The 25,649-nt window shown below is 48.8% G+C and overlaps 1 protein-coding gene across 2 annotated transcripts in view; it reads right to left on the reverse strand.

Moving 5' to 3' along the window:
• Positions 1 to 6,625: 6,625 nt before the first annotated feature.
• Positions 6,626 to 25,649, reverse strand: part of POLR3E (RNA polymerase III subunit E) — an 84,803-nt gene continuing 65,779 nt past the window's right edge. For both annotated transcript variants that reach the window (XM_040356831.1, XM_040356833.1), the window contains 2 exons: positions 23,910 to 24,035; positions 6,626 to 7,512 (listed from right to left, as the gene is read on the reverse strand). In XM_040356831.1, the coding sequence (XP_040212765.1) occupies positions 7,456 to 7,512; positions 23,910 to 24,035 (183 nt within the window). In that variant the 3' untranslated portion in view covers positions 6,626 to 7,455. The remainder of the gene's footprint in view (positions 7,513 to 23,909; positions 24,036 to 25,649) is intronic.

Below are 25,649 nucleotides of genomic sequence, written 5' to 3' on the forward strand. Positions count from 1 at the left end.
TTTGCCTACTTACAAAGAAACTAAATGAGGGATCCATCATTTTTGTCATAGGTGTATTTTAAAATTATACCAACTGAATAACCAGAAAAAAAAAACACAAAACAAATCCTATAAAACTACATTGTAGTTAAGCGAGTAAAATGAATATTTGATACCCAAGCAAAACATGACTTAGTACTTGGTGGAGAAACCCTTGTTGGAAAAGCATAAATAAGAAGTTTCTTGAAGTTGGTGAACAGGTTTGCACACATCTCAGGAGGGATTTTGGTTCACTCTTCTTTACAGATCTTCTCTAAATCCTTAAGGTTTCTTGGCAACTCGAAGTTTCAGCTCCCTTCAAATTTTCTATATGATTAACCACTTCAATACCAGGCACTTACGCCCCTTCCTGCCCAGGACATTTTTCCATTTTTAGCGCTGTCACACTTTGAATAACAGTTGCGCGGTCATGCAACACTGTACCCAAACAACATTTTTATAATTTTCTTCCCTCAAATAGAGCTTTCTATTGGTGGTATTTGATCACCTCTGGGGTTTTTATTTTTTGCTAAACAAACTAAAATTAGTTTTTCTTAGTTTCTGTCATAAAATTATTTACTTATCAGTACCTCATCATCAGTGCCTGACAGGTGTTACTGCTGGGCAGTGATTGGCACTGTGGTGGGCACTGGCAGAATTTAATGTTGTTACATTGCTGGGCACTGGTTAGCAGGTGATTGGTACATCTGAGGTGGCTGTGCTGATAATGCGCTGATTATCTGCAGACCCCCCCCCCCCCCCCCCCCCCCCCCCCCGCCAGGGAAAGCCACTGATCAGCTCTCCCTGTCAGCGCGAACCGAGGAATGGCATTTACGGGCACTTCCTGGTTCACGTGATGATCAGCTGTGATTGGTCACAGCTGATCATTTGGTAAGAAGCCTCCGACAGAGGCTTTTTATCACGATCGGAGATGGGGCGTGTCAGGGCACGCGCCAGCATGTTATCCTGCTGGACGTCATATGACGCCCAGTCAGGATTACAGAACCACTTCCCGGCCATCATTCTGCATACAACGGGTGGGAAGTGGTTCAGGTCTGGAGACTGACTAGGCCACTCCAGGACCTTAATGTGCTTCTTCTTAAACCACATTTTTGTTGCCTTGGCGGTATGTTTAAGGTCATTGTCATGATGGAAGACCCATCTTCAGTGTTCTGGCTGTGGGAACAAGGTTCTCATCCAAGGTTTTACAATACATGGCCTCATCCATTGGTCCCTCAATGCAGCAAAGTCTGTACATTTAGCAGAGAATCAGCCCCAAAGCATCATGTTTCCACCACTGTGCTTGACTGTAGAGATGGTGTTCTTAAAGTAATTTTTCTTCATCCAAACACAGGGAGTCGAGGTAATGCCAAGGAGCTCAATTTTGGTCTTGTCCAACCACAGCACTTTCTCCCAATCCTTTTCTGAATCATTTAGATGTTCATTGGTATGACTGTACACAAGCCTTTGAGTTGCCGAGTGACAACTAAGGATTTAGAGAAGATCTGTAAAGAAGAGTGGACCAAAATCCCTCCTGAGATGTGCGCAAATCTGGTCACCAAGTACAAGAAACATCTTACCTCGGTGCTTGCCAACAAGGATTTCTGAACCAAGTACTAAGTCATGTTTTGATTGGGGATTAAATACTTGTTTTACTCACTGAACTGCAACTCAATTTGTATCCTATGTTTTTTTTCTGGATTTTTGGTTGATATTCTGTCTCTACCATTTAAAATGCACCCGAAATAAAATTAGACCCTTAATTTCTTTGTAAGTGGGAAAACTTACAAAATCTACAGGAGATCAAATTAACTTTCCCCATATATCAGCTGCCCCTTTAAGTGTAAATATGACACTTCTACGATATCACACCAGAAGGGCACGTGCCCTATGCACATCACTCAAAAAGTATATATTGTGATATAATGGAATGAGAATATTCCCATGTGTGGAGCCACAACTTCATACACACACATGGTGATCATATGTAATTAAATCAAATATAATCCTAGTGGTAAAATAATGCATATATTACAAGGCAAGTATTAAACCATATTAACAATAAGTGTCCATAAGATGTTATCAATAAATCCGTCAATGGATAATCACTGTGTTCATAGAATAGACTAAAAACAAGGGTGACTATTCTATCTTCACCCCAAAAAAAATATATGCTTCACCACGTGCCGACAAACACTGCACTCACCAGAACAATGAGGCAGACCAGCAGCCAATAAACCCTTGTAATTTAGAGCCTGGATTAAACATGATTTCTCCATAAGGCTTAAGAGGCTGATCACCTTAGGACATTGGCAAAAAAAAATTGAGGTATCATGAAGATGGGTAGTATTAACCACTTGCTGCCGGCCGTACGACTTTCTATGGCCGCAGTGTGGATCCCAATTGCCGGGAGGCCGTCTATATATGGCCTCCAGCCACTAAGGGGGGGTGGGACGCGAGCGGCGGCGGTGCGCGCGTGCCCACCGCATCACTGAGATGCCGATGCGCGTGCCTGGCGGCCGCGATGGCCACCTGGCACCCGTGATTGGCGGTTACACAGACAAAGACGTGGATCTGTGTGTGTGTAAACACACAGATCCACGTCCTGTCAGGGAAGGAGGAGACCGATCTGTGTCCCTTGTACACCTCCCCCAGTCAGTCCCCTTCCCCCACAGTTAAAAAAAACACTATGCAGGGTACACATTTAACCCCTTCCTCGCCTCCTAGTGTTAACCCCTTCCCTACCAGTCACATTTATACAGTAATTAGTGCATATTTATAGCACTGATCGCAGTATAAATGTGAATGGTGCCAACAATGTGTCAAAAGTTACCGATGTGCCCGCCATAATGTCGCAGTCCCAATACAAATCGCAGATCACCGCCATTACTAGTAAAAAAAATGATAATTCTGTCCCCTATTTTGTAGGCGTTATAACTTTTGCGAAAACCAGTCGCTTATTGAGATTTATTTTTATTTTTTTACCAAAAATATGTAGAAGAATACGTATCGGCCTAGAATGAAATTTTTTTTTTTTTTTTTTAAATTGGGCTATTTATTATAGCAAAAAATAGTTGTTTTTCTTCAAAATTGTCGCTTTTTTTTGTTTATAGCGCAAAAAATAAAAACCGCAGAGGTGATCAAATACCACCAAAAGAAAGCTCTATTTGTGGGGAAAAAATGGACGTCAAATTTGTTTGGAAGCCACGTCGCACAACAGCGCAATTGTCAGTTAAAACGACGCAGTGCCAGAAGCTGAAAGGTCACCTGGGCAGGAGGGGTGTATATGTGCCCAGTAAGCAAGTGGTTAAAGTGAATAGATACAGTTTCTGGAGTTTTGGGAGAGCAACATTGTCCCATTCTGGCCTAATATGATTCTAACTGCTCAACATACCTTGGTCTTTGTCGAATTATATATTTCAAGTTGCGTCAAACTTTCAATTTGTGAAAGTTCTAGACTGCAGGCAGGCCAGTTAAGCACCCAGACTCTTCCAACTACAAAGCTATGCTGCGGTCATAGATGCAGTATGTAGTTTAGCATGGTCCTGCTGAAATATGCAAGGCCTTCCCTGAAAAACATTTTGTCTAGATGAGCATATGCAGCTCTAAAACCTGGCTTTACCCTTCAGCATGGATGGTGCATTTCCAGATGTGAAAGTTGCCCATTCCATACGCCCTAATGCACACCCCCCCCCCAAATACCATCAGAGATGCAGGCTTTTGAACTGAGCTTTGATAAGCCGGAAGTCCACTCTTCTCTTTAGTCCAAAACAGGGGTCTCCAAACTATGGCCCCTCCAGTTGTTCAGGAATTACAATTCCCATCATGCCTGTGAATGTCATAGTTTTACAATGCCTCATGGGACGTGTAGTTCCGCAACAGCTGGAGGGGCATAGTTTGGAGATCCCTGGTTCAGAGGATGGAGTGCCCAGTTGCAATAAGAACGTCAAATTTCAACTTGTCTGACCACAGAACAGTTTTTCACTTTGGACAAAAACTCATTTAAAATAATCTGTTGCAGAGAAGACGGTGGCATTTCTGGATTATGTTCAGATATGGCTTCTTCTTTGCATGATAGAGCTTTACCTTGCATGTTTGGATGGCACAGCGAACTATCATCACAAAAAAAATATTTTTGGAAGTTTTCCTGAGCCCATGCAGGGATGTCTATCACAGAAGTATGCCCATTTTTAATGCAGTGCCCTCTAAGAGGTAGTGATCATGAACATCCAATATTGCATTTTGGCCTTGTTCCTTGCGCAGAGATTTCTCCAGATTCTCATAATCTTTTGATATATACTGTAGAGGATTATATATTTAAAGTCTTTGCAGTTTTATGTTGATTAACATTATTTTGAAATTGTTCGACAATTATTAGATGCAGCTTTTCAGATTGGTGCAGCTCGGTCCATCTTTATTTCTAAAACACTGACTGTCCAAGATGCTCTTTTTTATAACTAGTCATATGTTACTGACATGTTATCACTGAACCTAATTGGTTGCAAAATGTTCTTCCAGCTCTTCCTCGTTAGTAGCCACTGCTTTGCCAGCTTTTTGAGGCCCTGTCCCAACTTTGAGACATGTTGCTGGCATCAATTTAAAAATTACCCTTTTTCCATAATTAGTGCATTTTCTCAATTTAAACATTTGAAATTGGGGTTATACATTGGCAAACTAGCCATAATACGTTGCCTTAGTGTACCACAACATATCACTATAGTGTGAGCCAGCCATAAGATTAGGCGTGGATTACAGTTACATAGGTTGAAAAAAGACACAAGTCTATCTAGTTCAACCAATAAAAAAAAAGAAGAAAAATAAACCATATACACAATCCTATAACCACAATTGATCCAGCGTAAGGTGAAAATCCCCAGCAGAGTATGATCCAATTTGCTACAGCAGGGGAAAGGAAATTCCTTGCTGATCCCACAAGAGGCAATCAGATTTTCCCTATAAATGTAATATTATGTACATTTAGAAAATAATCCAGGCCTTTTTTAAAAGCAATCTACTAAACTGGTCAGAAACACCTCTGGAGGGAGTATATTCCACATCTCTTACTGTGGAGAAACCTTTCTGTATTTGGAGATGAAATCTCTTTTCCTTGAGACAGAGTGCCCCCTATCCTCTGTGATGACCTTAAAGTGAATAACTCAACAAGTTCACTATATGGCCCCCTTATGAATTTATACATGTTGACAGAACAGTCCAACTAGGAATACATTTTAAAAAGGAAACGACGACAACATATAGTCCTATTTTTATTAGGTTACAGGAAAATGGTCTTACTGAATGGAATCTAGTTAAATAATCTGTTCAATCTGCCAGCATTTTATTAGTGCCCAGTACCTGCAGGCACACATTTATTACCCAATAACTTATGACAAACTGGAGAAAGAAAGCAAAAGTGTTGTCCCTGGCAAACCAATCAGAATTAATAAATGTTTTATTTATTTTTAACAAGCCAGATAAAAAAAAAAAAAAACTGCCAATATCTGGTGACCAAAACAGATGTTATTTCAAATGTTCTCAGAAACGGTTGAGAGAAACATGGCAGGCACTTCTTTCTGAAAATACTTTGCTTCACTGACCCAGAACAAGCAAGCAAATAGGCAACTGATTTGCTTACCTGTTCTGAATTAGTGACCTAAAGTACTAAAACCATGAGTCAGCATTACAGCTAGACAAAAAATGTCAGAAGCCAGTCAGCAATCGCAACCCCTAAAGTCGTTTTCAAAGCATGACTGCTTTTAAAACATTGTTATGCATCTATAGCTAGAGTTAAATGAAACCGAATCCAAGAATAATTGCAATTTTATTTTAAATATAATAAGCATTGTGTAATTAAAGGGTCACTAAAGGAAATTATTTTTTTTAGCTAAATAGCTTCCTTTACCTTACTGCAGTCCTGGTTTCATGTCCTCATTGTTTGTTTTTGCTCTAATCCTTCTCTGTTCTGAACACTTCCTGGTTGTCTGTTTCCTGATGAAAAAAGTCATGGGAGCTTTCTCTCTGTGGTCACTAATCAAGGAGGTGTGATTACTGTGCGTCTAAAACCCCTCAACACCAATCAGTTTTGTTTTACAAACCATCACTGCCCTGTATTGGCTCTGTGGCTCTGTACATCACAGAGCAGGAAAGAGCATGCAAAAACGAAACTGAAACTGTAGGTACATTATATGATTGATATCTATTTTTAAAATGAATCAGTTAACTATTATGTCTCTATACCCTGTAAACAGTCATTTCAGTAAAAACATTTATTTCCTTTACAACTCCTTTAAGAATGGCTATCCCAATGGCTTTTGTATGCTTCAGCAGCTGCATGTCAAATTCGCCAGCAATGAATTCTGAAAAAATGTTCTTAAAATGGATGTTGAAAGCACGCTGCATTTGCCCATCAAATCCCTTTGACACAAACCCAAAGAAACCTGTCATGAGAAAAACATGATCCTTTGCCGACCTATCATTCTATAAAAAGCTAGTTACTCTGCCGCCATGATGATTCAATCCAGAGTCAGTGACGCTGAACAAATATATGGTATTTATTCCAATTTTCTTGACCTGCATATTCGTCTTGGGTCAATGAGTCAGGGAAGACAGGTCCCCTTATCTGTTAGGCCAGGTTTACTTTTATTGAATCTCTTCCTCCTACATATACCAACGTCAGTAATTACACTGGATCACTATGCTTGCTGGCACCAATGCTTTCTTAAGATACAAATCATTGCGTTTCATTTCATAAAAGGGCAACCTCTACCATGAATAAGACAGATCACTGTGAGAAAACTAGTGCAGCCAATCTGTATCTGATGTAGAAAAAACTGGATAAGTCTTTTTAGGACAGATCTTAAAGGGTCCTTTTACACTAATGCATGTGGGCAATGTACCTCGCAATCCAATGTGTGTTGTGGAGCCATTTAATAGGAATAGCACCCCAACGCACCTGTACAATAACTGCCAACCAAAAATTCCGCTGATGCATTTTTTTCATGTGTTAAGGTGCAGTCCAGAACCAAACTGGCTGCCCTAATGCATGAAAATGCAATAAACACAATGCATAGTGTGAATAGGTCCCTTAGACTAAATGTACTGTACTTGCAGATATGGGTTTGCTTTTAAAGACAAGAATCTTTGTTATCCAAAATATACCTATGTATGTTGGCACTATGAACCCAAAATTCATCCATCGTCTCTTCCACTTGGTGGGTATATTTCTGATTATTTATTGAGGTTACAGAACAAAAAGATTTAAAGGCCAAAATTAAATATTCCAACAGAGCAGCATCCTTCCTTGGAACACTGCTCCCCGCAGGCCATGCAGCTAACTGCATCATGTCCCTTTGGCAACGGTTGTGTGATGGTGCTGGAGCAGTATAGCTACAGTCTATACTCAGGCCACTGTGTTCATGAACTGCGAGGGTTCTGGAGCCATCAGGACTGTACTGTTCCCTTAAGATACCACATACCTCCGTAACACACACAACAGTCCTGGAAAACAAAATGTATAATTAGGATAAAGCACTTAAAGTAAAAAAATAGCACTCTTTTCTACAAATGCAAAAATGACAACAGCATGTTTAGCGTCACTGTTATATATATATATTTTTTTCCCACTAAACTCTGAACCTTAACCAGTTCCCATCTGGCCTATGGTCATATGACGTGCAGCAGTGCGATCCGTCACGGGCTGCATTCACCGGACGCAGCCAATGACTGATCACTGTTCCGGCCCCCTGCTGGTACCATGTGACCGCTGTAAGTAATCACAGCAGGTCACATAACAGTTGTAAACAATGAATAGCTTCCTTTCAAGTCATCCATTGTGTACAATTGTGTTGCTATGATTGGTCACAGTGATTACATGGTACAGACTGGGCCAATCACGGTCCATCTGTGCCAAATGATCAGCTGCGCCCAATCACAGCTAACCACAACAAAACAAACAATGCATTCATTTCATTAATTAAAACACTTACAAATAGCAATTCAATTCATTAAGTGTTGCTATAAACAAAGTAAAACAGAAAAAAAAAAAAAAAAAAACTGATCACTTCCCCAGAGTATTACAATGTAAAAATTAGGGTTGTCCCGATACCACTTTGAGACCGAGTACAAGTACTGATACTTTTTTTCAAGTACTCGCTGATACCGAATACCGATACTTTTTTTTTTATGTCATGTGACAGTGGCGGTATTTTTTTTTAGACATTTTTTAAACTATTTTTTTTTTTTTTACAGTGATTTTTTATCTTTTTTTTTTTTTTTTAGAGGAGGGGTAGTGGATTGTCAGTGTGTTTTTTTTATTATTATTTACATTTTATTTTTTAAATTATTTAGTGCAATTTTTTTTCTTTTTTTTTTTTAATCAGCCCTGTTGGCTTTGGTGAGATATCAGGGGTCTTAACAGACCTCTGACATCTCCCCTTTAAGACAGAGAAAGGGACTAAGGACACCGATTCCCCAAGTCCCTTTCTCTGCAGCCTCAGCTAAAATGAATGGAGAGAAGCTTCTCTCAATTCATAAACTGAAGCATCGTAAACACAGGTTACGATGCTCAGTTATGTGAATGGACAAAGTCAGTGATCACTGACTCTGTCCATTCGGAAAAGGTAGGAGCCGGGTTTAGCGGCTCCTACCTCCGCTCTCCATCCTGACAGATTGAGGGGGGAGAGGACGGCACGGAGGGGGGAGAGGGCGGCGCGGAGGGGGGAGAGGGCGGCGCGGAGGGGGGAGAGGGCGGCGCGGAGGGGGGAGAGGGCGGCGCGGAGGGGGGAGAGGGCGGCGCGGAGGGGGCAGAGGGCGGCGCGGAGGGGGCAGAGGGCGGCGCGGAGGGGGCAGAGGGCGGCGCGGAGGGGGCAGAGGGCGGCGCGGAGGGGGCAGAGGGCGGCGCGGAGGGGGCAGAGGGCGGCGCGGAGGGGGAAGAGGGCGGCGCGGAGGGGGCAGAGGGCGGCGCGGAGGGGGGCGGCACGGAGGGGGCAGAGGGCGGCGCGGAGGGGGGCGGCACAGAAGGGGCAGAGGGCGGCGCGGAGGGGGGCGGCACAGAAGGGGCAGAGGGCGGCGCGGAAGGGGCAGAGGGCGGCGCGGAGGGGGCAGAGGGCGGCGCGGAGGGGGCAGAGGGCGGCGCGGAGGGGGCAGAGGGCGGCGCGGAGGGGGCAGAGGGCGGCGCGGAGGGGGCAGAGGGCGGCGCGGAGGGGGAAGAGGGCGGCGCGGAGGGGGAAGAGGGCGGCGCGGAGGGGGAAGAGGGCGGCGCGGAGGGGGAAGAGGGCGGCGCGGAGGGGGAAGAGGGCGGCGCGGAGGGGGAAGAGGGCGGCGCGGAGGGGGGCGGCACGGAAGGGGCAGAGGGCGGCGCGGAGGGGGCAGAGGGCGGCGCGGAGGGGGCAGAGGGCGGCGCGGAGGGGGCAGAGGGCGGCGCGGAGGGGGCAGAGGGCGGCGCGGAGGGGGCAGAGGGCGGCGCGGAGGGGGCAGAGGGCGGCGCGGAGGGGGCAGAGGGCAGAGGGCGGCGCGGAGGGGGCAGAGGGCGGCGCGGAGGGGGCAGAGGGCGGCGCGGAGGGGGCAGAGGGCGGCTCGGAGGGGGCAGAGGGCAGCTCGGAGGGGGCAGAGGGCGGCACGGAGGGGGCAGAGGGCGGCACGGAAGGGGCAGAGGGCGGCACGGAAGGGGCAGAGGGCGGCACGGAAGGGGCAGAGGGCGGCACGGAAGGGGCAGAGGGCGGCACGGAAGGGGCAGAGGGCGGCACGGAAGGGGCAGAGGGCGGCACGGAAGGGGCAGAGGGCGGCACGGAAGGGGCAGAGGGCGGCACGGAGGGGGCAGAGGGCGGCACGGAGGGGGCAGAGGGCGGCACGGAGGGGGGAGAGGTCGGCACGGAGGGGGGAGAGGGCGGCACGGAGGGGGGAGAGGGCGGCACGGAGGGGGGAGAGGGGGGCACGGAGGGGGAGAGGGGGGCACGGAGGGGGGAGAGGGGGGCACGGAGGGGGGAAAGGGGGGCACGGAGGGGGGAGAGGGGGAGAAGACAGCACGGGGGGGGGGAGACAGCACGGGGGGGGAGACAGCACGGGGGGGGGGGGGAGACAGCACGGGGGGGGGGGGAGACAGCACGGGGGGGGGGGAGACAGCACGGGGGGGGGGGGGAGACAGCAGGGGGGGGGGGGAAGACAGCACGGGGGGGGGGGGGGAGACAGCCCAGGTATCGGGTGAAGCATCAGAGAATTTCTCCCGAGTACAAGTACTCAGGAAATGCTCGGTATCGGTACCAATACCAGCATCGGGACATCCCTAGTTAAAAAAAGGATTTTTGTACTCACCGTAAAATCCATTTCTCTGAGTTCATAGACGGACACAGCCTTCATTGACCTTAGGGTTATGCTTCTTCCTACCAGGAGATTTAGGCAGAATTCTACAGCACTTAAGGTGTTAAAAACTTTCCTTCATGGCGCTCCTCCCAGGGGGCGTGGCTCCCCCAGGCATAACCCCCACTCTGCTCTAGCAGCTTCAGTTCGTAACAAGCAGTACAAACCAAGGAGGGGTGGGTGCTGTGTCCGTCTATGAACTCAGAGAAATGGATTTTACGGTGAGTACAAAAATCCTTTTTTCTCTTTCGTTCATAGACGGACACAGCCTTCATTGACCTTAGGGACGTCCCCAAGCAGTGTCAAAAAAATTCGAGGGGTGGGAAAATAACAGCAAAAACAGGTTACACCCCAAACAAAACCGGAGTTACTCAACGGAGGAACTCCAACCTTAAACTGCCGCCTGTAACACCCTGCGGCCGAAGGAGGCATCAGAAGATGCACTCACATCCTCCTTATAAAACTTTGAAAAAGTGTGGACCGACGACCAGGTCGCAGCCTTACACACCTGTAACACAGAGGCTTGATGACGGAAAGCCCAGGAGGCCCCGATCGTCCTGGTCGAATGCGCCGTGACCCGAAAGGGAGGCGCCCGCCCCTTCAGGGCGTAGGCCTGAAGCACAACCTGTCGGATCCACCTGGAAATGGTGGCCGACGAGACTGCCAGGCCCTTACTGGGACCGGACACAGACACGAACAGCGAGTCCGACTTCCGGAACGGAGCTGTCGCCGACAAGTAAACTCGAAGGGCCCGAACCACATCCAGAGAATGTAAAATGGCTTCCTTCGGGTTCTTCGGCTGAGGACATAATGATGGAACAACAATGTCCTCGTTAATGTGAAAGGCCGAAACGACCTTCGGAAGAAAAGAGGGCTGCGGGCGCAGCACCGCCTTATCCTGATGGATGACCAAGTAGGGGGCCTTGCAAGACAAGGCCGCCAGTTCAGACACTCGTCTGATAGAGGTAATAGCTACCAGAAAGACCACCTTCTGCGACAAGGTCAGCAAAGGGATCTCCCGAATGTCCTCAAAGGGGGCACGCTGAAGCGCCGAGAGGACCAAATTCAAGTCCCAAGAAGGTAGCGGAGGGCGCACCGGGGGGGCCACATGCCGGACCCCCTGCACAAACGTGCGAACCAAAGAATTCGCTGCCAAGGGACGCTGAAAATAAACAGCCAGAGCAGACATCTGACTCTTGATCGTGCTCAAGGCAAGAGCCTGGTCCACTCCCCGCTGTAGGAACAGCAGGATCCGGGACACCACGTAAGTACGGGGGTGCCACTTCATCTCCTCACACCTAGAGATGTATGCTTTCCATGTACGATGGTAAATTTTTCGAGAAGTGGACTTCCGTGCACGCAGCATGGTAAAGATTACCGGGCCCGACAGGCCCCGGTCCTTCAGTACCTGGTTCTCAACAGCCACGCCGTTAAAGCCAGTGACCGTAAAGCAGGATGGAAGATCGGGCCCTGAGACAGGAGATCTTCCCTCAGAGGCAGACGCCAGGGGGCGTCTGCCACCAGACGTACCAGGTCCGCGTACCAAGAGCGACGCGGCCAATCTGGGACTATCAGGATCGTTGGAATACCTTCGGCTTCCACCCTGCGCAGCAGGCGGGGTAGGAGCCTTAGAGGAGGGAAGGCGTAAATCAGGTGATATTGACCCCAGGGAGCCACTAACGCGTCTGCCCACGGGTCCTTTGACCTGGCCACAAACCGTGGTACCTTCCGATTGAGACGGGACGCCAGAAGGTCCACGTCTGGAGTGCCCCATTTTTGGCACAGGACCTGAAACACCTCCGGGTGAAGAGACCACTCCCCTTGATCCAGAGTCATGCGACTTAGGAAGTCGGCTTGCCAATTCAGAACTACCGGAATGTATACCGCCGACAGGGCCGGAACGGACCTTTCGGCCCACCGAAGTATGTGAGCGACCTCCGTCGCCGCGGCCCAGCTCCTTGTGCCGCCCTGATGATTGAAGTACGCCGCGGCCGTGGCGTTGTCGGACTGGATCCTGACAGGACGACCCTGTAGCTCCAGGGACCACCTGACAAGGCACAGCTTGATTGCTCGGAGCTCCAGGATATTGATCGGCAGGCGGGACTCCTCCCGAGTCCAGCGCCCCTGGGCTGACTGGGTGCCCCAGACGCCCCCCCAGCCGAAGAGGCTGGCATCCATCGTGACCACTGTCCAGCGGCACGGAAGAAAAGACTTCCCGGACCGAAGCACCGGAGACGTCAGCCACCATGCCAGGGAAGACTTGGCCAGATGGCTCAACCGAATCTGGCGATCCAGAGAAGATGGGACCCTGTCCCATCGTGACAGAATCTCCTTCTGTAGTACCCTGGTGTGGAATTGGGCATACGGAACCGCCTCGAAGGAGGCCACCATCAGACCCAGAACCCGCATGCAGAAGCGAAGAGATGACCACTTCTGGGTCAACAACTGTCTCACTGCAGATTGCAGGGTCAGCAGTTTTTTCGATGGGAGGAACACTTTTGTCTCCCCCGAATCCAAAACCAGCCCCAGGTGTTCCAGCCTCTGGGACGGAACCAACACTGATTTTCTGAGATTCAGAAACCAGCCGAACTCCTGCAGAGTCCGACACGTGATGGACACGTCCTCCTCTAACTCTGAGCCTGAAGAAGCTCTCAGGAGAAGGTCGTCCAGGTATCCCACGATAGCGATCCCTCGCTGCCGTAGCAAGGCCAGGATCGGGGCGAGCACCTTGGTGAACACCCGTGGTGCCGACGCCAGCCCGAACGGGAGGGCCACGAATTGATAGTGGTCCTCCCCGATCGCAAAGCGCAGATACCTTTGGTGGCTTGTGCAAACGGGAACATGCAGGTATGCGTCCATGATGTCTAAGGACGCCATGAAGTCCCCCTGGTGGAGGGACGCTATGATAGAACGGACCGACTCCATCCTGAATCGCTGCACCTTGACAAAGGAGTTGAGGGCCTTTAGGTCCAGGATAGGGCGAACCCCTCCCTTCTTGGGGACCACGAACAGATTGGAGTAGAACCCCCGAAACCGTTCCAGCGAGGGGACCAGCACAACCACCCCACTGTCCAGAAGATCCTGGACAGCCCCGGACAGGGCTAGCCGACGATCCGGAGGAAGCTGGAGGTTGGATGGAAAAAATCTGTTTGGGGGACAAGAAAGGAACTCTATCTTGTACCCCGAGGCGACCACCTCGCAAACCCAACGGTCGGATAGAAGAGAATTCCACCGATCCACGAAGTCGTGAAGCCGTCCCCCCACCCGAGACCCGGGCGGGGGCAGACCTTCATGCGGAAGCAGGCTTGTCCGCTTTTTTGAACCAGGGGCGCTTACGCCCGGCAGCAAGGGCTTTTGCACCTTGCGGACCTTTTCCAGCCGCGCTGGCGCACGAAAAAAAACGCTAAGGGGGTAGTAAAAGTAGGACCTTGCTTGCGGCGAGGTTCCCTACCCTTCCCCGACTGAGGGAGCAAGGTGCTCTTACCTCCAGTGGCATCCTTAATGAGGTCATCCAGGGATGCCCCCAAAAGCCGTCCGCCCTTAAAGGGCAAATCTACCAAGGCCTTTTTTGAAGACTGGTCAGCCGACCAGCACTTCAGCCATATAAGGCGGCGCAGAACCACTGCGTAGACAGAAGCCCTGGAAAGCAAAGGAATCTAATCCATATCCGCCTCGCAGAGAAACTTCTGACCCTGAATCAACTGCTCAGCCAGGTCCCTAGAGGACTCGGAAGCCCCCTGGACCTCCAGATCCTGCAGCAGGAGCTTCGCCCTTTCAGTCAGCGTCTGAGCTACCAGGGCTCCGGCCAGAGCCGGCCTTACCACCGAACCCACCACCGAGAACAGGGAGCGGGCCACGGCCTCCACTCTCCTATCAGCGGGGTCCTTGAAAGCAGGAGCCCCCTCCTCCACAGGCAACGTAGTAGCCTTACTCAGTCTGGACACAGGAGGGTCCACCGACGGAGGAGTGACCCACTTTTTTAAAAAAGTCCTCCTCCAGGGGGTAACGGTAGCAAAGCTTTTAGGAACCGTAAAAGCTTTTTGCGGTGTATCCCATTCCTTATACAACATATTGTCTAAATAAGGAACACAGGGGAATACCTTAGCGGTACGCGGTGGTTTGCGGAATCCAAAAGGGACTGACACCGCTGGTGTCTCCGCCACATCCTCTAAATGAAGAGTCTCACGTACCGCAGTAATAAGAGCTCCAACAAATTCCTTGTCAGCAGACTCCACAGCAGAGTCATCCTCGCTGTCCATGTGGGTTAAGCCCGCATCCTCTGACATGACAGAACCAGAAGCAGCAACAGCGCTATCAGATTCTGCGTCAGAGATATCCCCAGAAACAGCCTCCGGGGGGGGGCGCTTTTTTACCCCCCAACCGAGCACTGGCTGCTTCAAACCTGGTGAGAAAAAGACTCCAGGACAGCCGACACCGACTCAACAGATGTGGCAGGGGAAGGGGCGCTAAGGGTTAATTACGGCATTGTAAGGAATGAGGGGCCTGATTCAGGCTCCATATTGCCGTTGCCATTTCACCCCTACTGCCAAGGGCAGGAAAAAAGTCCCCCACAGGTCACCTCCCGGCCGCTAGAGCACAGTATGGGGCCCCCTGAGACTCACCACCCTCTGGTACAGCGCGGTCTGTGAAGGCAAGTGTGTGCTGAGGAGAAGCTGCAGCGCTGCGTCTGTCCCCTCAGATGATTCGCGGTCTTTTTTCCCCGCCGAAACGGCCACTAGAGGCCGAACTAGTGCTGAAAATGGCCGCCGAATAATACAAGCGCGGCTCCGGCAAAATGGCCGCCGTTGCGCAGTTTTAAAAAGACAGTGTACCCAAAAATGACAGTACACCAAAACAGCACACAGCACACACAAAAATGCCCAGAATGTCCACCACAGTCCCCTGCAGTGACACAGAACAGCCCCAGCCATACCACGAGTGAAAAAAATGAGCCCCAGAGAAAAAAAACCCCTGCACAGCCGTCACCCAAAGGGGGAAGGAGGGAGAGGAATAAGGGAGAGAGGAAAGCAGGGGAAAACCCTCAGTCGACCTCCCAAGGGAAAACATTCCAGCCAGACCACTTACCTGAGTAAGGGGCCACTACTTACCTGTCCTGCGACTACCCGGCTGGAGGTATCCCAGACAGAACCAACGTCCGCGAACGGCATGGTTGTCAGCCAGACACACTGTGACAAGGCCATAGAGACCGGTCATATGTGTGCCCTAGAACCGAAGTTCCCCGGCCGCCCCTGGAGCAATGGGGCCTGTCGTGGACGTCCCAAAGCGGAGCTGAGGGCCGGCACACGCTCGAAGGCCGAACCTGGGGGGACTACAAGGGTCGAGGACCCAGCCTGTCACCCAGTCGGCTGTTGATAGAAGAATCGCAGGATTCAAAAATAAAATAAAAAAGCGAGGAAAAAACTCGCAAAATGCAAAAAAATTTGCAAGAAAAAACTCCAGAGTCCAGGACTCCAGAGAGAGCCTGACTCTGACGGTTAGGCAGAAACAAACTGAAGCTGCTAGAGCAGAGTGGGGGTTATGCCTGGGGGAGCCACGCCCCCTGGGAGGAGCGGCATGAAGGAAAGTTTTTAACACCTTAAGTGCTGTAGAATTCTGCCTAAATCTCCTGGTAGGAAGAAGCATAACCCTAAGGTCAATGAAGGCTGTGTCCGTCTATGAACGAAAGAGAAATGGTAACGTTATATGGCTCTGGTCAAAGTGTGTTATAAAAAAAGGGATTTTTATTAACAGCTTACCTGTAAAATCCTTTTCTTGTAGTACATCACGGGACACAGAGCAGCATAGCCATTACATATGGGTTATATAGTGTACCTTCAGGTGATGGACACTGGCACTCTCCGACAGGAAGTTCCCTCCCTATATAACCCCCACCCATAGTGGGAGTACCTCAGTTTTGTAGCAAGCAATATGCATCCCAAAATTCCCATAAGAGGGGTGGGAGCTCTGTGTCCCGTGATGTACTACAAGAAAAGGATTTTACAGGTAAGCTGTTAATAAAAATCCCTTTTTCTTTATCGTACATCACGGGACACAGAGCAGCATAGCCATTACATATGGGATGTCCCCAAGCAATGCTCCATGAGGGGAGGGAGACAACCAGAAAAAACCAAACAAGAGGTGCCACCGGACAAGAGGAGATTAAACTGCGGCCCGCAGTACCGCCTGCCCAAAGGCTGAATCAGCGTTCCTCCTAACGTCCATTTGATAAAATTTTGCAAATGTGTGGACAGATGACCAGGTTGCTGCCCTGCAGACCTGAGCCATAGGGACCTGGTGATACGCTGCCCAAGAGGCACTTATAGCTCTAGTGGAATGAGCCTTAACCGATAAGGGTGGACTCTTCCCCTTCAGGCCATAGGCCTGAATAATCGTCTGCCTAATCCACTTAGCAATAGTGGCCTTAGACGCTGCCTGGCCCTTCTTGGGCCCTTCCGGCAGAATGAATAAGACGTCCGTCTTACGAATCTGGGCTGTAGCTTCCAAGTAAATCTTTACAGCTCTAACTACATCCAAGGAATGTAGTAACCTCTCTTCCTTAGAAGAAGGCTTTGGAAAAAATGATGGAAGAATCACATCTTGATTAAGGTGAAAATTTGATACCACCTTAGGCAGGAAGGACGGAAGCGGCCGCAAAACGACCCTGTCCTTATGCAATAATAAATAAGGTGCCTTACATGACAAGGCTGCCAACTCCGACACCCTTCTGGCGGATGCCATGGCCACCAGAAACACTAGTTTCCTAGTCAAAAGGACCAAAGGAATCACGGACAAGGGCTCAAAGGGCTGCCTTTGCAAGGCCGATAGAACCAAATTTAGATCCCAAGGATACAGGGGAGCTTTAATCGGGGGATTCACCCGAATAACACCTTGTAAAAAGGATTTCATTAAGGAATGGGCAGCCAACGATCTCTGGAAGAAGACCGACAAGGCAGACACCTGCCCCTTGATTGTGCCGACCGCCAAACCTTTTTCCACTCCCAACTGTAAAAACTCCAGGATTCTCCCAATAGTATATTTGCGGGGATCCCATTTCCTGGTTTCACACCAGGTAATATAGGCCTTCCACACCCTATAGTATATTAACCTGGAAACTGGTTTTCTTGCGTTTATAAGGGTAGAAACGACCTGCCCTGAAAGGCCTCTGTTTCTGAGAATCAGGGACTCAGCCGCCAGGCCGTTAAATTTAGGGCCTGTAAGGCAGGGTGGTAGAATGGCCCTTGTGAGAGGAGGTCCGGACGTAGAGGGAGGACCCAAGGCTCCTCTACGGTCATCCTTTTTATCAAGGAGTACCAAGGTCTTCGGGGCCACGCTGGGGCCACTAGAATCGCTGGCTTGCGTTCCCTTTGAATTCTGTGAAGAAGACGGGGTAGCATCCGTATTGGAGGGAAGGCATAGATTAGCGCAAACTGATGCCAAGGACACACCAAGGCATCTGTCCCGCAGGCCAATGGATCCCTCGTTCGAGAGACAAAGTTTGCTACTTTGGCATTGAATCTGGACGCCATTATGTCCACCTCCGGAGTACCCCACTTCCGGCAAATGACCTGGAACACTTCGGGATGGAGGGACCACTCCCCTGGGGACATCTGTTGGCGGCTGAGGAAGTCCGCTTGCCAATTGTCCACCCCAGGGATAAAGATAGCTGAGATGCAGGGGACATGGGCTTCTGCCCATGAAAAGATCCGATCTACCTCCCTTTGGGCTGCCTGACTCCTGGTGCCACCCTGGTGGTTTATATAAGCTACGGCAGTGGCATTGTCGGATTGTACCCTTACTGGGGAGCCCTGCAGAACCTCCGTCCAGCCCAAAAGAGCCAACCGAGCTGCTCGGATCTCTAAGACATTTATGGGTAGGGCTGATTCTGCCCTTGACCATTTCCCCTGTAGGGTTAAATCGTCTAGGACTGCACCCCAACCTGATAGGCTGGCGTCCGTGGTTACTATCCTCCATGAGGGGGGATTGAACGATCTTCCTTTCAGAAGATTTTTTGTGACTAGCCACCAACACAGGCTCTGCCTTACCGCATAGGGAAGGGAAATGGGAAGATCCAAGGCCTGGAGTCTTTTGTCCCAGGCCGCGAGAATTGCTCTCTGTAGCCTCCGAGAATGGATCTGGGCATAGGGCACTGCCTCGAAGGTGGCCACTAGCTTTCCCAACAGGCGCATGCAGAGGCGTATAGATGGCCTTGTGCTGCTTAGGACTATGTGGATTAACTCCCTTATCGAGTCCACTCTGGACTGGGGCAGGAAGATCCGTTGTTGTCTTGTATCTAAAATCAGACCTAGATACTCCAACCTTCTTGTGGGCTGTAAAGCCGATTTGTCCCGGTTTAGAACCCAACCCAGGGACTCTAGGCAGTTTACTGCTAGCAACACTGCCCGATTTAGACCGGCCGCTGAGTGGTCGACTACCAGAAGATCGTCTAGGTAGGCCATGATCAGAATGCCCTGTTCCCTTAGGATGGCTAATACGGGGGCCAGGATCTTCGTAAAAACCCGAGGGGCCGTGGCTAGTCCGAACGGAAGAGCCACGAACTGATAATGCCGATAGTTTAGGGCAAAACGCAGATACCTGTAATGGCCTGGGAAAATCGGAACGTGCAGGTATGCGTCCTTTATATCGATGGAGGCCAAGAACTCCTTTCCTTGGAGGGCGGCCCCCACCGAACGAATGGACTCCATTTGAAAAGACCGGACTCTTAAAAAGCGGTTTAATAACTTTAGGTCCAGAATAGGCCTGACGTCGCCGTTTGGCTTCGGGACAACGAAGAGGTTTGAGTAAAACCCTTGTCCTTGCTCCCCTGCTGGTACTTCCATAATCACTCCTTGAGATAGGAGTCGCTCTAGGGCGGACAGAAGCGATGCCTGTCTCTGAGGGTCGCCTGGAAGTCTTGACATTTGAAAGTGAGGAGGGGGGAACTCCCGAAACTCCAGCTTGTACCCCTGAGTTACTGAGGACAGAACCCATTGGTCGGTAACTTGGGCCCCCCACAACTCCGAGAACAACCGGAGTCTTCCCCCCACTCGAGAGAGTGGGGGCGCCCCTTCACAAGGCTGCCTTAGGGGCAGCCTTAACCAGCTTACGGTTCCACGGTCTCTTGTTCCCTGCAGCTTGCCCCTGGGGCCTGTTTGCAGCTGCGCGTCCAGGAGGCCGTCGATACTGCCTAGAGAATGAGGGCCCTGGAACTGGAGAGGTTGGGCGCTTAAAAGAGGGACCTCGGAACCTTTTCTTAACCGGCAAAAGGGTGCTCTTACCACTAGAGATCTTTTGAATATATTTGTCAAGATCTTCTCCAAACAATCTCTCTCCTTGAAAGGAGAATCCTGTAAGGAGTTTTTTGCAGGGGGTTTCTGCAGACCAGTTCTTTAACCAAAGTAATCTTCTCATGTGGACCAAATACAGGGATAGGCGGGACGCCTGTTGGATTGAATCCTTGATAGCGTCTACCGCGAAACATAAGGCTCTAGGTAGATCGGCTAAGTCCTGAGCCTGTTGAGCCGGGAGGTCCTTTAGGGCCTGCTTGGCCTGGTCTTTTAAAGCCTGGCAGACGCCAATGGCAGCTACAGCTGGCTGGACCACTGCCCCCGCTGTGGAAAAGGATGCCTTTAGTAAGGTCTCAAGCCTTTTATCCACAGGATCTTTGAACATGTGAATATTGTCCACTGGACATGTTAAAGCTTTATTGACACATGATATGGCTGCGTCAACAGTGGGGACAGCCCATTTTTTTGAAAACTCCTCCTCTAAAGGGTACATAACTGCGAACCTTTTAGGAGGCAAAAAAATCCTGTCTGGCTTAACCCAGTCCTGAAATATCAGGTCCTTTAACAAAGGATGGACCGGGAACACCAGGTTGGCTTGGGGCGCTTTTAGGGAGCCCAATGAGGACACAGCGGAGGCCAGAGGCTGAGGCAAAGGCATTTTAAAAGCTGACCGCACCATATCCGTTAAGGACTGAACCCACAATTTTTCTGCGTGAGAAGCTGAAAAAGGTTCTTCTATAGTAGAATCTTCAGAACCCAAATGGTCCAGATGATCCTCAGCCTGGTCTCCTGTATCATCCAATTCCTCAGTGGAAAGGACATCTTCCTCAGGAGATTCAAACCTGGGAGACGGGGACCTAGCCCGCTTCTTCCCGGATAAAGAGGCCGTAATAAGAGCGGCCATCCTCTTTTCAAATCCACCCAAGGTGGAGGCTAACATCTCTTCCGTGACATAGGAAGGAGTTGGTTGAATAGGGCCCGCCATAGCACCTAGCAACCCCGATGGCTCACCCAGGGCAGCAACCTCCGGATCCTCCGGGGAGGTAGGGGCAGGTGGATTCTGGGAAATATCCTCCGAGCCCGATGGGGAACCCTTCGGCTTTTTAACACCTTTAGCATTTTTAGCGTTCCCTGCACCCTTAGGAGCCATAATAACAAATCTGAGATACTCCGCTAATATACAACTAACTGTAATAGCTGGAGAAAAACACACATTTAAATAAATGAGGAAAAAAATTTAGGCTAGGGTAATGTTAGACAGAAACTAAACTTCCCAAAACCTAACAAGAGATAGCAATATTGAGCCCCAAGGGCTTAATCATATCCTAATATTGCTTCCCTTAATGCTGGGCTAAGAGAGTACCAAATACTAAGTACTCTGACTGCTACTTAGTACACCGGCTTTTCAGAGAAAAATATGAGCTTAAACAGCTCTTTAGCAAGGTGTGTACAAAAAAACGGCCACTAGGTGTCACTGTGTCAGCATAACATAGGCAAACCTATCCTGCTCAGCTCAGCATCGCTGCTCCGTGTCCCTTCACAGCCTTCAGCAAACTGACAGGCTAAATAGAGTTTTTCCCTCTGATGTACAGAGGGGAGGGAACTCCCTGGGCGTCCCCCGCCCCTCCACGCAGCGTCGGCGCCTATAACAGTGCGCGCGCGCTCCCGACGCCGCTCTCAGGAAGCAGGAAGCAGAATCCATGTGGGGAGAGGAGCCCGGGAGCTGCTGGAGACACACAGACATCAGGAAGTAAGTAATTTAAACCTGACATGCTCCCTTTTACATTTCATGGAGCTAAACACCTTGTAGCAGCAGCAGCAGTCTATTAGCCCAGCCAGAGGAACAGTATACCTGGGTGTTTGAGCCATCCAGTCATGCAGACTTTGTGGTTTCTCTTTTAGCCCATGCACAGAGGCATAAAAAAGGCTTTTCCCCAGAGTCCCCTGTGGGGAGCCCACTGACAAACCAAGTTCCGTAGGCCCCCCGCTTACCTTTCCACGCCGCAGGGTATTGCTCATGCAAGAGGCCCAATCTTCCCCCTTCACCGTGGGTATGGTCATAGACCTTCAGGGACCGGGGTCCAAGTCAGGAACACCACACACCTGGACCTATACAGCACTACTGGCAGCAGGTATTCATAGGTTAAAAAACCCAGTCCTGGAACCCAGAGTCCAGCCCTCCAAGGAGAGGCATTATAGGCAAAACCCCATCCACGAATTGGGGCCCGGGTACCGTCCACTTTGGCTATGAAGCACCTTGGACGGATCCGGTCGGCTGGCCCTGGTCCCAAGGACAAACTGCAGGCACAACCTTCAACGTGCACCAACACCTAAGACACTGGCGAAAAAACTGAGGTACTCCCACTATGGGTGGGGGTTATATAGGGAGGGAACTTCCTGTCGGAGAGTGCCAGTGTCCATCACCTGAAGGTACACTATATAACCCATATGTAATGGCTATGCTGCTCTGTGTCCCGTGATGTACGATAAAGAAATAGTGTAATTTTTCATTTCCCAGTTCGTCTCTCCTATTTCTGAGCCCAAGCCCAATGCAGATTCTCAATAGGAACGTTCAGAGCGAAGAACGAGAGCAAAGGGACTCCATAGTTGTGGGGCTCTTTGTAAAGCCCTTTTTGCGGGAAGGATCATCTAGGAAGTGTTTAAGCTGGATATAGGGCCAGAAAGGGAATGAACCCGTGCCAGAATGCTTAGTAAGTGAAGTTTGCCGCATGAATCTGCCCCTCTGAAAAAAGTGTTTGGCCAGCATTTTAGCGTGCGGCCATTCGGATTTCAGAAAGGCTACGGATAAGCCTGGAGGAAAGTCCGGGTTCCCTCTCACCGGAGTAATGGGGCACAATTTAGCTGAGACTGCATGAACAGTGCAAGCCTTGTCAAATTACCATAGAACTGGTATGGTGGTGATCAAGGACACTGACTGGTGACAGTACGAAAATAAATATTTTTTTCCTTTTTATACACTGTGACCAGAGCAATATAATGTTACCATAGTAACATTGTACTACTCTGGGGAAGTGACCAGAATTTTTCTTCTTTTTCACATTAGGATTGCTTATAGCAGTGCATTACATTGCTATAAGCCAGCATTTTACCGAATAGAACAGATTCAGTTTGTTTCGATTAGTTGTGATGGGCCAGAGCCAACATTGTACAGATGGGATGTGATTGGCCCTGTCTGTACCATGTGATCACGGTGACCAATCACAGCTAGCAACACAATGTATGGCATGAAATTAAGTCATCTATTGTGTACAACTGTCATGTGACCTGCTGTGATTGGTCACAACAGTCACAGGGTACCAGTAGCGAGCCAGTGCACTAGATCAATGGGCAGAGCTCTGTAGGTAGGAGCAGTCACATTAGAATACCTGCTGTATAGATTCACAATTACGTTGTTTACTGTATGCCAAGAAAAGGCTTGTTTTAAGACACACAAATTAGGTTACTGAAGTGGGTTTATCACACTGGAAGCAGTTCATTAGTGACTTCTGGTAGAACCATGCGTATTACCATAGTGAACGGATAGTGGTAAAACCATAACCAAGACATCTAGTATAGTAAACTGGTACCCCTTTCCCACAATCCCTGTTGGGTGTGAGGTCTAATCATGAGCAATGTGACTGAAAGCATATGAAGAATTGTCTATTATTCACAGGAATCTGACAGTTCTATTAATTTTCAAACCTCCTCTGGAAAATCATACTGGCAATAGAGATAGCTCTTCCCTTTCATGTCTAAATGCATTGTTCACACCATACATGCAGACAGTTTCCATGCACGCGGACATCAGTTTTTATGTGTTTCAGTTATGTGCCCTGTTCACACCAATGTTGTCATTGTGTCCGTTTTTTTTTTTTTCACGTGCCGAAAAATGCATATGTATTGCAGATTCTTGCACAGAAAAAATCTGCACATTGTGGTGTGAACAGGGCACATAGAGAACAATTGTTTTTGTTGTTGGTGCCCTTGCAGGACGCTTTCAGAAAAACGGATGTGTCTGCACCATGGAGTGAGCAAGGCCTAAATAAAGCCCATGCATGTATTATAGTTTATATGAAACCTGGTCCTTTGCCTACTGCTCATATGCTAGTAATACAGTTTGTGAATGACACCTGTGACTGGCAACATAAGGTTAAAACATTTCACCTTCTAATCACATATGGCTGAGCCTTTAAGCCAATTAAGGCAGTTTATTCATATTGTGCTTTTGAAGGACTTAATTCCATTCACACCTCATACCTTCAGCACTTTGTCCAGCTGTTGCTTTGTGAGATCCTCTCCAAATTCCTGGCTCAGCCTTGTCTGGATCATATTCCTACGCAGACGATGTCCTTTGGAGAAAAGCTCCAGCAGAGCTTGCCTTTCCTAAAGGTACAGAACAAGACTGGAATTATTTAAATCTGGTCAGTAGTGGGTGTGAAGCAGTTTTTAGGCATCCCCAAGAACAGGAATTTGGCTTACCTATACATTCCATATCGTGGAGTACAGTACAAGACACAGGTAAAGCATTCATAGAATAATAGACACACCCCTCTAGGTGAACAACCAATATTATCAAGTTGTATAAAAATGATTATAATGTGAGCAGCCGCTGTCTATGCTCTCCAACGAATAGGCTAATAATGAAGGGATCTCAGGCAGCACTTGTTTATGCATAGACCAATTGGTTATACTAAAAATATTGTAGTGAGTACTATAAATTATTACTATATAAGTGATGTCAAACAATCCAATCTGACCATCTTTTTAGTATAACCAATTTGTTTATGCATAAGCAAATGCCATCAAAGCATTAATAGACCCTTGGATATAGGCTCATACCTTCAGGTGATTGGACACTGACAAAGACTTTGGTGACACACCACCTAGGTGCCTCCCCAATAACCCTCAGTGCTTTAGCAAGCAATGCAGAGTGACCAAAGAATGGAAGGGAGTGTGTCCTGTACTCAAAGATATAGAAATTACAGGTTAAGCCAAAATTCCTACGTACAGTACAGGACACACACAAAGCATTCATAGACCATGGAACACCCAAACAATGAATGAGAAGGGTGGGCAACATTTAGGCAATATGAGGAAACACATACACAATATTGGTATAATGTTCAGCGCTTAACCAAAAGGCATGCATCTGCATGCTGAGACATGATGGTTCAACCATGTGAATGGTGAGTGGATTGAAAGTTCTGGGGGAGGAACCCCTAAAAATTATAGTCTCTAAAAAAAAAATAAAGTCTCTAAATGGAGGCTGTAAAGGGAGTGAAGCTGCTTCAGGCGTGGGCTGGGGAACCCGATCACTGAACAAAAAGGAAAGCAAAAGGAGGAGAGAGAAGCGCCAAGACAATCCTTTAAACAGCTTAGGAATTTATTCAGTATATACAGTAGGCATAAAACACTAAGAACTTGAAAAATTTTGGAGCACTTGAGCGGGTGGGAGCTTCCCCATTTTGGACCGATTGGCCAGACAGCATGTGGGCAGTTCCCCAGTTCGACAGCCCTGGACCACTCCCACCCAACGACACACAGCCAATGTCTCCACGAGACTTACTGAGGCTCCAGCTGCAGCTAACACGTGGCACTCGTAGATCCCTCAATAGAAACTTCCCAACGGTCCTCCTGTGACACTGCATGTGGACGCTCCCACTCTACAAGTGCTCCAACATTTTTCACGCAAGTTTTTAGTGTTTTATACCTATATACTGAATAAATTCCAAAGCTGTTTAAAAGATTGGCTTGGCGCTTCTCTCTCCTCTAACAACTAAAACAGAGCTGTGCCAAAAGGCCCAAAAACAAAAGGTCAACAGACCCAACTACCGATGCAAGAACCTTGTTGCCAAAAGCTACATCTGCAGAATGCTGAACATCCACCTGGTAGATCTTAAAACAAAAAAAAGTATGAACATAAGACAAGGTTGCTGCATTTTTAAAGCAGAGGCCTGGTGCCAGAAAAGTCCCACTGATGTGGTGGAATGGGCATGT

The sequence above is a fragment of the Rana temporaria genome, chromosome 6 (genome assembly GCF_905171775.1).
Source record: "Rana temporaria chromosome 6, aRanTem1.1, whole genome shotgun sequence".
NCBI lineage: Eukaryota > Metazoa > Chordata > Amphibia > Anura > Ranidae > Rana > Rana temporaria.